At 41.8% G+C, this 13984-nt stretch overlaps 1 protein-coding gene across 3 annotated transcripts in view; it reads right to left on the bottom strand.

Annotated features, from left to right (window-relative positions):
* The window catches only part of ptch1 (patched 1), a 76593-nt gene that overhangs the window by 40314 nt on the left and 22295 nt on the right, over positions 1–13984 (bottom strand). For 2 of the 3 annotated variants that reach the window (XM_088630030.1, XM_088630028.1), the window contains exons 3-8: positions 7376–7565; positions 6323–6392; positions 6134–6225; positions 4128–4350; positions 2748–2869; positions 1500–1647 (exon numbers count right to left, since the gene is read on the bottom strand). In XM_088630030.1, coding sequence (XP_088486156.1) covers positions 1500–1647; positions 2748–2869; positions 4128–4350; positions 6134–6225; positions 6323–6392; positions 7376–7565 — 845 coding nt within the window. The remainder of the gene's footprint in view (positions 1–1499; positions 1648–2747; positions 2870–4127; positions 4351–6133; positions 6226–6322; positions 6393–7375; positions 7566–13984) is intronic. The other variant, XM_088630029.1, reaches the window with a different exon arrangement.

The following is a 13984-nucleotide window of genomic DNA, read 5'->3' as shown; positions in this document are numbered from 1 at the left end:
CAGATACTAGGTTCTGCTTAGAACACCAAAGCACATCTACTTAACTGACCGTGGTAATCCCACGGTACAAAGTATAGCAAAACACATGGGAATCATCGTATGAGTACAGAAAATCATGACAGAAGGTGGAAACCATGGAAAAGGTAATCCATGACATACAAATGCCAGAAACATGGAGGAACTGGAAGTTATTTTTGTGAATTTTTCAAGGTAACTTTTGTTAGGAAAAATCTCTTAACACCCTCAAATTCTTAAAATGTTCTGTTTCAATTTGGACGGGCTATAACTCTAAGGGCCATCTCAGGGTGTAACCAATGCGTGGGACATAATTGCAGTCAGAATTGATGTGGCACCCTACGATTGGTAGATGGCGCTACTATAATTCAAGTTTTTCTACAGCTAAACTTTAAAGCAGATCAACTGATAAAAACATAGCAGTGGACAAAAGACCATTATGAGATGAAAAAATGATTACTGCTACACAAATGCTTAATTGTGTAGAAGCAATAGCACAATCTGCTTAATTTCTCACGAAATGAATCTAAAGCAGTAGCCATCGCCAGCAGCCATATCACCCTGTAACTCACAGGCGCCCTCCTTCGGATGAGACGTAAAACTGAGGTCCTGACTGTGGTCATTAAAAATCCCAGGGCGTTTCTCGGAAAGAGTAGGGGTGTAACCCCGGCGGCCTGGCCAAAATTTCCCATTGGCCCTTATCAATCATGGCCTCCTTATAATCCCTGTCTATGAATTGGCTTCTTTACTCTGCTCTCCTCCCCACTGATAGCTGGTGTGTGGTGAGCGTTCTGGCGCACTATGGCTGCCGTCGCATAATCCAGGTGGGGCTGCACATTGGTGGTGGTGGAGAGGAGTCCCCATTACCTGTAAAGCGTTTTGAGTGGAGTGTCCAAAAAAGCGCTATATAAGTGTAAGCAATTATTATTACTATTATTAAAGCAGTAGAAACATTACTGGAAACATACACCAGATTCCTTCAGCCGATACTGATTTTCAGTGTATAATTCACGGATATGTCAAGTAATTACAATTTGCAAACTACTGGAACAGCCATTAGGGCACTTCAAAAGCAGCTCAGGCACTGTGACTGGTCAGGTTTTAAACCTCATTGCTGGTTCCCCACTTTCTCAGTGGAAGATCAATAAGCAGGTGCACCAATGCACACCTGGACTGAAGATCTCCGCGCCTTGAGCCAAGGAGTGGGCGAAAAAAAAAATCAGCCTTCAAAAACACTGAGACCACAAACTACACCACTGGGTGAAATAAATCGATTCACTTTGGTACTCGGTCATTACCACCTTCCTTTGTGGAGTCTGTTTTTAGACTTGTTAAAGAGCTTTAAAACACTGAGGTTTAAACTGAACTACACACAGAATGTGATTCGTATAGATTGAACTTTGTTGCTTACAGAGTTGACAAATCTTTCATTCTCATGTGTTTGTGTGTATGTATACATGAGAGTGACCTGCAAGGAGCTTTACCTCAGAGTATCTCCTCTGCCAGGCCTCCAGGATGGCGGCGGCCTTGTCCTCATTCCAGTTGATATGTGAAACATGTTCATAATCCTTGAAGTGTTCATACATTTGCTTGGGGGTCATTAACTGAAACATGGTCTGGAGAGCCTGGGCACTGAGACACAGGGGGAGAGGGGGATGGGCAAAGTAAACACCAGGCAGGAAGAGATTTTCAGAGTGTGGAGTCTCAGATGAAGGGGAAATAAGAAGCAAAGGAGATCTTTTATAAACAAAAGTAAATGACTCCACGGAGAAAGGTATTCGCTGAAAAACAAATTTCCCTTCTGTTGTTTGTCAAACACACTCAAGCCTCACATTTAGGCACCGCTAAAATAGTTACTGTAAATTACATCAAGAAACTTCAAGTGAAAATTAAACCTTTTTAATAAACAAATGCTCGTGGCCTCATACTACAGCTCTCTGGTCTCATAAAAAGGTCACACCCAGTAGACCTTCTACATTAAAATTAGACTGAAAAAACACATCCCAATTAATTCAAAGTATTCAAACATATACTACATAAGATAAAAGCAGGAAAGTTCTGGAAACATGGCTTAACTTACAGAGGCGTGGAAGGTAAACAGCTTTAAATCACATGCAGTACTAATAACTATGACTACTAATGGGACTAAAATTCCAGTGAAAAATAAAGATGTTTTAAAAACACCTAACGTGACTGAATACAAACATTGATTTATCCTCCTTATAACACCACATTTAAGCAAGTGGACTACAAAAAGAGGTGCTGCAATGAAGAACAGATTCACATCTGGGAAACCTGCACACTGAATTTGAAGCAACTCCCTAGTGTAAAACCCAACATTTATCAATATAGAATCACATTGGTAGGGGGAGAAAAATTCAAATGTCCTAAATTTACACTTGGTTTTTCCAATCGCAACAGTTTCTCTCAGTGAAAAGGTATTTTAATTATTATTTCAGTAGACTTCATAGCCCTGTAAACGGACATGGCAGTGTGTGTTTCACTGCACCGAAGTCGCCACTTGTTCAGGCTTAGACATTACAATTTGCGTTATTAATGACTTCAAGGAGGAACAGCTGGTGTTCTAAGGTTTCACTGGATCCTAGTAATGGTCTGAAGATTTATGACGCTTAAGCCTATGTAACCTGTTTGGACCAACATAAACAACCATTATCATAAGTTATACAGGCTTTCAACGAGCTGCCTCATTGACTGGGGGCTTGGATACTTACCTCAAAAGCCTCCCACTCCCGTTCTTTGTTGTTCCCCCAACGATCAGCTCCTCCTGCCAGTGCATGTATTTTTTGGAAAGGCCGTGACAACCACCTTTCAGAGCGCGGGCAACGTCATAAGGCTGCAAAATACCATGAGCATTCTGAGAAAGGAAAGAAGCGACACCCTGTGCGTGCTGTACAGGGCGGGGTTGTGTGCATTTTTTCTTTTTGTTTTAACGGACCCAAACAGAAAATGCAGACCAGCAACACTTCTAACATTTACGAATTGAAGCGGTCTCATTTCCTTTTGAGAAATTTAGAATGGGTCTGTTTTTTATGACGCACCTACCCAATTGTGAATTGTCAATTGTCTCTGGACAGCTTGGCTTACAGGAAATACGTCTGTACCGTCATGGGGAGAAAGAGGGAGCTCAGACAGGCTCCTCTGACACTCCCACCCATCGGGCTATTCATCATTTGACATGCTACAAGCTCTGCATCAATGCACAGGAGGGTCAGGACTGACTGGAGGACACTTGTGTCCCTCAATGCCCAGGAAGCTACAGTACATGGGTCATTGGTTCACCAGAAACTGGGCGAAGCTATGCCCGTCCACTTAGGGAATCTCCATTCTTTAGTCATCTGAATTCCTATTTTTACATCTTTGGTCAATATCGTATATAAAGCTAAAAAGGAAAAACCTTTTTGCAGACTGCACAGCACCACAGATGGCATGAAAACTGCTAGAACTACATGCTTAGTGTCACAGACAGCTTGTGAAACTGGTCCAGAACACATGGTCTGGAGAAGTATCAAATTTAAACTCAAATCCTGAAGTGGTAATGAGGCATCTAATAGCAGGGATACACCTACATGGCATACAACCAATTATATGTGGTAGTACACCATGAAGTCATAGAAAATAACATTTTTCATAACACAATTATACGTCTTCTTTAGTTTCCTCCTTTCTTTCTCCTAACGGGTACAACCCAGATCAAGCAACTCTTAATGACAGAGGAACGTCCTCAGAAATGAACTCCTCTTGTGGTCCAGGTGGGCGAGGGTGAAAAGCAGCAGGAGTCCTGAGGCTCCTGCTGATTTGTGCTGAACTTGTCTCACCGATGTTCTGTGTGGCTGATTGCAGCTCACAAACAAACCGACCACACTATTTAACAGGAAGGTGAAATGAGCCACAACAGAGCAAGAACATGCAATGACCCAGGCACTGTGACTCTTTAAGGAAGGAATGTGGCAAGCTTCATAATTAGTTTGCACTGAGAAAAATGTATGAAAATATCTTTAGAGATACTTAAAACATCTCAAGTTTTTCCTTGTCTGTAAAACGGAAAGTGTTATTCTGTAACGGCGCCCAGCAGGGCTGGGATAAACACGTACTCGAGTGGTGTTCTTGTTGGGCGCTGTGACAGGGCAGTCGGGGTCTGCAGGATTAAGGCAGGGGCGGTCCATGTAGCCGTGGCCAACCTCCGCCTTCATCAGCATCTCCTCCCAGCTGTCCACTTGGTAACTGAAGGCTTTTAGCTCCTCCAAGAACTCCATTGGATCAAAGTTGGTCCACTGCACAGGGGGTTTACCTCTGTTGAGAAAAGGAGCAAAAAACCTACAACACAAAGCATACAACAAAACTGCCCCTAAAATACTATAAGAACACACTTCATGCTTTGCACTTCAGTTACAAAATTAAACTGCCCTTCAGGTTTCTCCTCACGTCGGTCTAGCCCTGATATTGCCAGATAACACCTGCTTTGCGAAGTCTTAAGAAAATATACGGTCTTAGGAACAACCACAAAGAGATTCTGAAACCGGGAGGGATTTCTGCGAATATTTATTTTTCCTTTTTATGCGCTCAATGGCTCGGCCACCTATCAGGAAGATGGCTGGAAAAAAAATCTTAGCATCAGATTACAGACTGTCTGCGTAATAACTGTTTTGCAAATTAAATCAATCAAAACAGCTGACCTTTATTCCCTCTAATAATACCTTTCCCCCTTCATCCTCTCTGACAACTTGGCAATCAACCAACAACCTTCCCCACCACCACCTCTCCCACCCCTCCTCTCGCAGTCTTCCCCTGCTGCCGACAGGCCAGAGAGGCTTTTGGCTGGCTTACTTTGTGGTTCAAACCACATTGTATCTGCTTAACCAGGCTTGAGTCATTATTCCAAGTCTCCCAACCAGAAAACACAAAATCCTTATTTACCATCTAAAACTGCTCCCAGTGCGATCCATGATGGCCAGTGCAAACTACTGTTGCAAAGGCATACAAACTGCGAGGAAAACAAAAGCCAGAACCCTGACTTGTGCATAATTAACTCAAATGTTTGCATCTGCCAGCTATCACAACAATGAAGTCTTCTGGGGGGGTGCAGGGAGCTTGAAGGCATAATGACAAACCATTGGAAGGAATAAAGGCAGATTCAGTCTACTAGTCAATTAAGAAAAGTGTAAGAAAGTAGACTTCAAAGTGCATACAATTCATCCTTCCTCAAACGTCACCATGCACAATTACATCTACTATACAGTGCACTTCCATATCCACTGATAATGTGAAAAATATCTCTTTCAGTGTGCTTGCTTAGGCAAGGAACTTAATTTGTTTGCTTATTCAAAAGGTGTCCACCACATTCAAGAATATTTTCTAAACATTTTGGGTCTAATGACAGAATCAACGTTTTTTTTTATGTCGTGTGAGTTCACTGCAGAAAATGAAAGACACTGCGCCAAGGCGGGTCTCAGTTACAACATATTTGCACTCAAAAGATATCCCCCTCTTTTGTTTTCAAGAATTCTGGGGCAGTATAATCCGATAAGCCGGGAAAGAAAACTGTGCGACAGTTCTACGTCAAAGAAAAGAAGGTGAGGAAAAATCCCAAGACCTATTCTCAGATTTTTTTTCTAGCTGTAGTCTCCACTGCCGCAGTGCTACAGGGCGTGTCCTTGCTCCACAGTACAAAGCCATTCGAATGGCAAGCCCAGACTTTGCCAAGCACTTTCAATGCTCTCTAAATAAAACTATTCAGCCGCATATGATTAAGTTATATGGTTTCAGATCAATTAGTAACAAAAAAGTGCAATTCTCTGCCACTCATCTATTTAAAATGGGTTTAATTGGTTTTAAATGTTATAATAAAACATTTAGCAAAAAAAACAATTAAAATAAGATTATTAATAAATGACAAAGATATACATTTTTCTAAAGCACCATTTCTTCTAGGGTGAACAAAACCTCCATTCAGGCTTCTGTAACTAACATTCTCTTTGCTTTGCATGAGCACAAGCTTTTGTTTTTGTTCTGTATTAGAAAAGCTGTACCACTGGCTTTTCAGAGCAAAAGTCTTTGTGCATTTTCTGCAAGGGAATAAGAGATTTAAAAGCGTTCTTACGGCAGATAGGCCACTCCTGACTGTAGTTTTGCACCTTCCCAGAAGCAATCCAACGGCGTGATTATTAAACAAGGATAGAGGTTTTCAATAATCTAAAGAGATAAAATTCAAACAAATTAGTTGCATTTCTGCTGTTAAAACATCTTTAGAACAAAATTGCTACTGTAGGATAAACTGAATTCTGCATACCTGATTCATGGGCGCAGCTTCAGTGATAAGTTCTCCTGATTTATAACACAGATGTTCCAATTTCCATTGCCTACAAACATGGACAACATTTTACAGCCAGCAAGAAAAAAAGGTAACACTTTATGTGAATGAGGAGTCACCAACACAACACAATGTAACATGCCATAATCCTTCACAACCAATTGTGCAAAATGTGGAAATAATTCAGATCGGTTCAAAATGAGACATTCTTGCAAAAGACAAGAGCAGAACTTCAGGTATAGAAATGTCCAGTTAAAATGATGGAAGACACCATCAAGGACTTTCTCCAGATGCAGAAATATGATTTTAATGCATGTTATTATCATGTATGGTGTTTACTAAGGGGTTATGATGGTGTTTTTGCCTCGTTCAAGTAAAGCACTACCAAAAAATTAATACAATTACACTGCAATTGGATCATTTAAACTTCATGCACAGACCAAAAAATACGAATTAAATATGAGTTCCCTTACGGTAATGACATAGTATATTTTCAGCATTTATCTTTTTAATTGTGCAACAGTTAAAGCACATGAAAAACAAGGTGGCAGGTTGACTTTTGGAAAGAGAAAAGGCAAATCATATTTGCTTCATGCGTAAACTAAAATGACTTTTTCATGCGTAAAATAAAAAATTGCCAAGCTGGCATTTTTTTAAAAATCTCATTGCGTGACAGAACTCTAACAGCATTTTTAAATACTTAGTGCAGTGACCCAGTGCATTTGCCCAGCATAGTTCTTCAGAACCAACTGAAACACAAACAAGAGGGGCGACAAACCAAAGGACTGTGGGGGTCTAGCTACCCAGCCTTGATGTTGAAGCCGGTATCCTGGCTCCGTACATGAAACTGCTGGATGAGACCCTTGGATTAACTACAAATGGGCCAGAAGGTCCGAAAAGTCATCTCTTGTTTGTCCCCTTTCTCGTGTTCTTATAACCCACAGCAATAATCTGACAACTATCTGAAAATGTCACGTCAACTTGCAGTTGGGTCACCTGTTTGGAAGAACACCTGACACCTGTTCCTCTTACCTATTGTACATGTAAACATGCACTCTGCTGGCTTTAATTGCAGAGTCCAGGTGTTGCCTCAGTGCTTCAACCGTGAGTACATTAGCACCTTCTTCCCGTGGGGTCTGAATCATGAGTTGAGGGTTGAACATGGCCTCTTCTCCCATCTTCTGCCGTGTGTACTTCAGCTCCTGATTTACCCGTCCTCCCACTGCAAAAGGAAAGCCAAATACAGTCACCGTCCAGTTGGTGAACGCCAGTCTGGCCCCGAACACACACAGCTGGAAAATAACACAAAATCGGGGCTTCAGCTCGATACTTGACCTTCTTTACCACAGTCAGAACAAACGCACAACCCTGACTGTTTGTGGGAATCGTGACGTCTAATGTACCCGGAAAGAGCAAGAACAAAATCTTGTATTGTGATAAAAGTCAAGAATTCAGCCAGCACTGTGAGAATGAGTCCACAATACGATTGCGAAGACTGTACTCCAGATCCAGCCCTCCCCCAGCAGGCAGTGCAATTCTGTCAGCACAGGGGAGGGCTCAGTCACAACTGGCCAAGGGCACAGCCTGGACTGGACTGATACTTAAACTAAACTTAAGGGCTTTTGTTAAGGCCCTCTTTCTTATTTTTGTACTTAATAAATAATAATTCTTACACTTATAAAGTGCTTTACAGGTAATGGGGACTCCCCTCCACCACCACCTATGTGCAGCATCCACTTGGATGATGCGACGGCAGCCATAGTGCGCCAGAACGCTCACCACACATCAGCTATCAGTGGGGAGGAGAGCAGAGTGATGAAGCCAGTTCATAGATTGGGATTATTAGGAGGTTAAGGTTAATGGGAAATTTGGCCAGGGCACCGGGGTAACACCCCTACTCTTTTTGAGAAACGCCCTGGGATTTTTAATGACCACAGAGAGTCAGAACCTACGTTTTATGTCTCATCCAAAGGACTGCATGGTTTTTACAGTATAGAGTCTCCATTACTATCCTGGGGCATTAGGACCCACACAGACTGCAGGGTGAGCACCCCCTGCTGGCCCCACTAACACCTCTTCCAGCAGCAACCTTAGTTTTTCCCAGGAGGTCTCCCATCCAGGTACTGACCAGGCTCACACCTGCTGTGCTTCAGTGGGCAGCCAGCTGTGAGTTGCAGGCATAGCTGCTGGCTATGATAAAGAGTTATTTTGTTATCTTGAAACATTTGGCTAATATAAGAGTCAGATGAGAATCAATGTTCGGATTACTCAAAGTAGACCTTTTTGCCTCAATGTTCACACTAAAAGCCAGGCTTTTATTCAAATGATTATGGTACCGAAGCACGGAGCTGCTAACATGTGATGGCTAAGAATCACAGTTTACAGTTTTAAAAGCATCTCCTTTGCCCTCCTCACGAGTTGTTTGGTACTGCTATCTAGCCTTCAGAAGATACCTGCCCACTTCAGAGGAACACAAATTTCAGGGAAAAGTGTGGGCCTTTGGAGACAGCCTCCAGGCAGTCAGACATAAAGCCAGTGATTGATGGGCATGTAGACTGAACTCTCCTCTCATGTCTTCTGTGGGTGGTCACCCTCAGGGCAGGGCTGTGGCTGCCAGTGCAGCACCTGAACTCTGACACCGAGATCTGAACCTTCCACAGAAAGATGGCACAAGCAATGTGATTAATTACACACGGATATAGAGTATTGCACAATAAAAGAAGACACTGCGCATTGTTGTAAAATGTACCTAACTGCCCATATCGGCGATGATGTCAGTTCTATGCGATACTACACCACCTTCCTACAGCCCCCAAAATATTTCTAACAGTGACACTTATACTCTAAATTCCTCCCTTGCAAGTGTATCGCCCTGTCCTTAGCCTGTGAACTGCAGAAATTGTATAATACAGTACCCAAGTCACAGTCAATAACTGCTTAATATTTGTTGTCAGTTACATCATTTCTATTGAGCTCCGTAGCCAGGATGTAATGTATATGTCCGGTTTTCATCAGGTACATACAGCTTTCCTCTGCTTTAGTTCATGCTATATACTGTATAGAAAAATATAGCATTAACTAAAATAAATAGCAAATGCGCGGGGAAAAAAGCAGGAGAAAATCAGTGCAACCTTCACCCGCGTCAAATCTGTTTGATTAAAAAAAAAACATAAGAATAAGTACAATAAGCACTCTCCCCACACATGCACACTGTGCCGTGTGTTACCTTGAAAACACAGTAGAGGGATGTCTCTCTGGCTTATGCATTATTTCAAACTCAACATATTTCACACCATCCTTTACAAAGTTGTGTAAAAAGCCCTGTGCTAAGACCAGAAAAAAAAATCAGAGGCTATGATGTAGTAAAAATGATACAAAAGGCTAACAAAACAAAAATGTATGTCAAAACATCATCTACAGCATTAAACCACAGCAGCACTGGTAGGAAAACAAGAATTTTAACATCCTCCACATAACTTCGTCTCTCAAGACAAAGCTAGGCAAACAGTAATCTGGCTCCTCTCCATTAGTCTGACTTTTAATCTTTAAAATCTTCCTCAAGAGCCATCCTTTAGGATAGGGCTGGAAAATAAAAAAGACTGAAACAGTTGAAAGCAGTACAGGATTCTCCAATAAGGATCAGCAAGGACTTGCTGCAGCTAAACCAAACGGATGTAAAAGTGGTTCTGCAGACCTCCTCCTTCTGAGCTAATCTTTTTCATTGGCGTTTCTAATCCATACATACCCCAAAGACCAAATTGAACCCAATATACATGAACTCTCCCTGGGTTCCATTACAACATTCTCGAGTTTGCGTTAGATACCGATTGCGTTAGATGAGAGCAAGCTTGGAGGAACGCGTCACCACCAGGGCTCTTTTACACCGGTCTCGCTGCATTCTCGCGCGCATACAGCCGCGTCATCTGCAGATCATCGCGCCCTTTCGCTGGAAATCATCATTCTCCCAGACTGCAGCCATGCCAGTATTTTGTTTTACAATGAATTCCTGAACTGAACAGGAGAGCAGGATAATTAAATGTAAAGCACAATAATTCGAAATTCATTATTGAGTGTAACACTTCTCCGTACTTGTCGGAGCGGTGGCTCTGTGGCTAAGGATCTGCGCCTGTGGCTGAAAGGTTGCTGGTTCAAATCCCGCTGCCGGCAGAGGAATCCTACTCCGTTGGGCCCCTGAGCAAGGCCCTTAACCCCAACTGCTCCAGGGGCGCTGTACAATGGCTGGCCCTGTGCTCTGACCCCCGGCTTCTCTCCCTGTCTGTGTGTCTCATGGAGAGCAAGCTGGGGTGTGCGAAAAGACTAATTCCTAATGCAAGAAATTGTACGGGGCTAATAAAGTGATGTTATGTTTATGCAATGGCAAAGAAAGGGTCCTTTCATGTTCTATCTTTTACCCTGATCTGCTAGTTTGGTAACCTGAATCTGAGAGGCAAGAACAAACTGGGCAGCCTTGTGAAGGTCATTGGCGCTGATCTTCCAGCCCTCTCCTCCATCTATCAGTCACGTCCTTAGCGTAAAGCAAAATACATCTGTGATGATCCTTCACACCCCTTGTTTAAGTTATTACAGTTACTCCCATCAGAACGCAGATACCGACTCCCCGGCACCAAAACCCACAGATTCAAGTTCTCATTCATACCCGTAGCCATATTGTTATTTAACACTTCACCCTCAATGTAAATATGCACGTATAGTGTTGTTCCTGGCGTTTCTCTTCTTCTATCTGTCTGTACACCAACACTGCTGCTGTAAAAAAAAAAACGTACCCCCCACCCCCCCCCCCCGGGGATAATAAAGACACTCTCTCTTTCTCATCTTCCATAAAATCTAAGTAATGTAAAAACCTTGAGTAAACAGAGCTTTCACGTAAGGTTGGGGAATGGATTAATCTAATCCTTGAGTGTGAATGTTGTCCATGCTGAGTTACTCTATTTACCTGTAAACACTGGATGTAAGAGGCAAGATTGTGCATTTTAGATTTTAAAAGCTTTGACAAAGAGGCTATTGTTTTACATGAAAAGATTTCAGTACGCGTGAAGGATGTGTCTTTTAAAGTAAGGCTGCCTGTATGTGCAATACCCAAGAGAGACATCAGAGGCAGGTCAGGAAAAGCTTGGACATCTCACTCAATTGCTGAATGCTCTTAAGTTTTCAAAACGTGCAGTCGGACTCAAACCAGTTGCAGTTTTAGCATAAGACCAAAGGGAGCCACTGGTGTGGAAGGCCACCTAAAACTACTGATCAGAATATGGCAAGCCGGGACCTTCAGTGTATTCTCACAACCCATACGCGTGTGAAATTCTAACCAGGCGGTTCAGACAGCTTTTCTAGTCTCTCTAATCTGTGTTTCAGGCTGAAAGCTGAAGATATCATTCAGGCCGCATCAGTGAAAAGGATGTGAAGAACATTTCCAGTGCTCTTCAGGTTTACTCATACCTCCCAATGAAATAGAAAAAAAAAACACATGAGAGACAGGTCCACGGACAGGACAATGTGTCCTGCTGAAAAATAAAGAATGCATACTGTAATTCCTATGGCATAGCATGGAACCAAGTCATACATATCACAATTAATTTATGGCCAGAAACCACAGGGGTCACAGTTATTCACACCCCTGTAGTTAGAGCTGAGTAAATCCTCCTGTGGCAAGGATTACACTGACAAGATACTTCCTGCAATGTGCTCTGAGATTCAGACTCTTCTGCAGGGGGAGTTCTCTCCATTCCTCCAGGCAGAATTGCTGTAAGTAGTTAGCTGCATCGAAAATAAATGTTCTTTACCAGCAATTTTTGATGCGTGCTTTGTATCACTGTCCTGCTGGAATGTCCATTTTCAGTCAAGCTTGAGCTTCTTGGCAGAACGAATCATGCGTTTGGCCAAAAAGTCCCGATTCGTGTTGAAGTTCACGATTCCTCCCTCTACTAGGGCTCCAGGCCCCCGAAGATTAAAAACAACCCCAAAACATCAAAGACCCCCCTCAGTGGGTACAGTTCCCAGTGGACATGGCTAACAAATGTATCCAAAAACCTTCAATATCATCTATCCATAAGATAGGAATGCAACTGTCATATAGCTGCCACTATACCAGTAGTCTTACATTTCTTAATACTAAGAACTACATATCGATTCAACTTTTTTCTTTTACAGCTATCCCCTAACATGTAGAGATCAATAACCCTTTACCTGCTGTTTTACGTTAAGGACAGAGAGATATCTATGGAGGTGCATACTACCACTGGACGTCCTCTGTGTATTTACTGTACCTCATTTTATACCCCAGGGAAACAGGAATGCCTCTGAGATCTATACATACATCTAAAGAGCAGAATGTTACTGTAGATTTATTTTTGTTTTTAATGTGGTATACTCAGAAGTGTAAAAACATTCGGTTTTCTAGAATTTAATTATGATAAATACAGTATGACTTTGACCTGTGCAATGCATTTCTGACTACAGTATAACATTTTTAGAATTGCTTTAAGCAAGCCATTTTTGTTCCTATTTCATCACTGCAACTAATGCATCTAAAGGTCATTGTAAGCAATCAACAAAACATGTTTACATCTGTACTGAACAAAAAAAGCTATCCTGCCATATTACTGAAGACGTTTCCCTGACTTCTTTCAAGAAACAGCTGGAAGAGATCCTCAGATCAATCAGCTTCTATCTACTAGCAACCCAATGAGCCGCATGGGCCAAATGGCTTCAACTGGTTTGAAACATCTCTTACAGTATGTTCTTGTTATAAATATTTGGAAATGAGATAATTTGGGCCATTCGACAGTAGACGTATTAAGATTAACTACAATAAACATTTAATTTGCAGAAAACACAGAATGAGAGGAAGCTATTAAGATACTAGCAAACGAAAATAAATGGATGGAGGAGAGAGACAACAAAAGAAACCCAGAATACCAAACAGTACATCACCAATTCTTTGGCAAATGGTCATCTGGATTCCAGCATTTGCTTGCAATCAACACCAATATGGCCGTAGCAGAATGAAGGTCATCGCTCACTGAAAAACATCTTCCCTGACTTAGTCTGGTCTTCTGTGAAGGAACTCCACCAATATGCCAAAGAAAATCATTTTTTGCTGAATTAATTTTTTGGGGGGAAATGAGGACACTTTAATTATGTTTTCAGACAAGTACAGCCTGAAACCATTTTCAGCTTTACTACTTTTCTACTTTACAGGTGCTGTACTTAAAGTAATGGATTGCACTGTGCATTAACGTGGTGGTGTGTTTCACCAATACTGTACTTTAGAGGTGTATGTACCCCATGATTTACTTATAACATGTTTATGCAGTAAACAAGTGTTGTAAAAGAACATGCAAAAATAAACAAGTATAAAACCATTTTTAAAGGTGTTTTATGGCAACCTTTTTTCCCCTAGGGCACCGGATAATCACTTTTAAAAAAAGGCAGGTATCTACCAGATTTACCATTTTTAACACACCACTGCAATTGGGCACAGGTGAACTTTGAAACTCCAAGTCCTTCATTGAACACCAAGGGTAAAATATCTGGCTTTGGGTTTCAATACCGTATACTGAATTTCACATCAAAGTTCGAAGATCCTGTTTGCAGGCTATGTGTATTAAGCTGGCATCAGAGACA

Source organism: Lepisosteus platostomus, chromosome 4, assembly GCF_059453375.1.
Source record: "Lepisosteus platostomus isolate fLepPlt1 chromosome 4, fLepPlt1.hap1, whole genome shotgun sequence".
Lineage (NCBI taxonomy): Eukaryota > Metazoa > Chordata > Actinopteri > Semionotiformes > Lepisosteidae > Lepisosteus > Lepisosteus platostomus.
The sequence above is the reverse complement of the archived record's forward strand: the minus strand, read 5'-3'. Positions and strand labels throughout refer to the sequence as shown.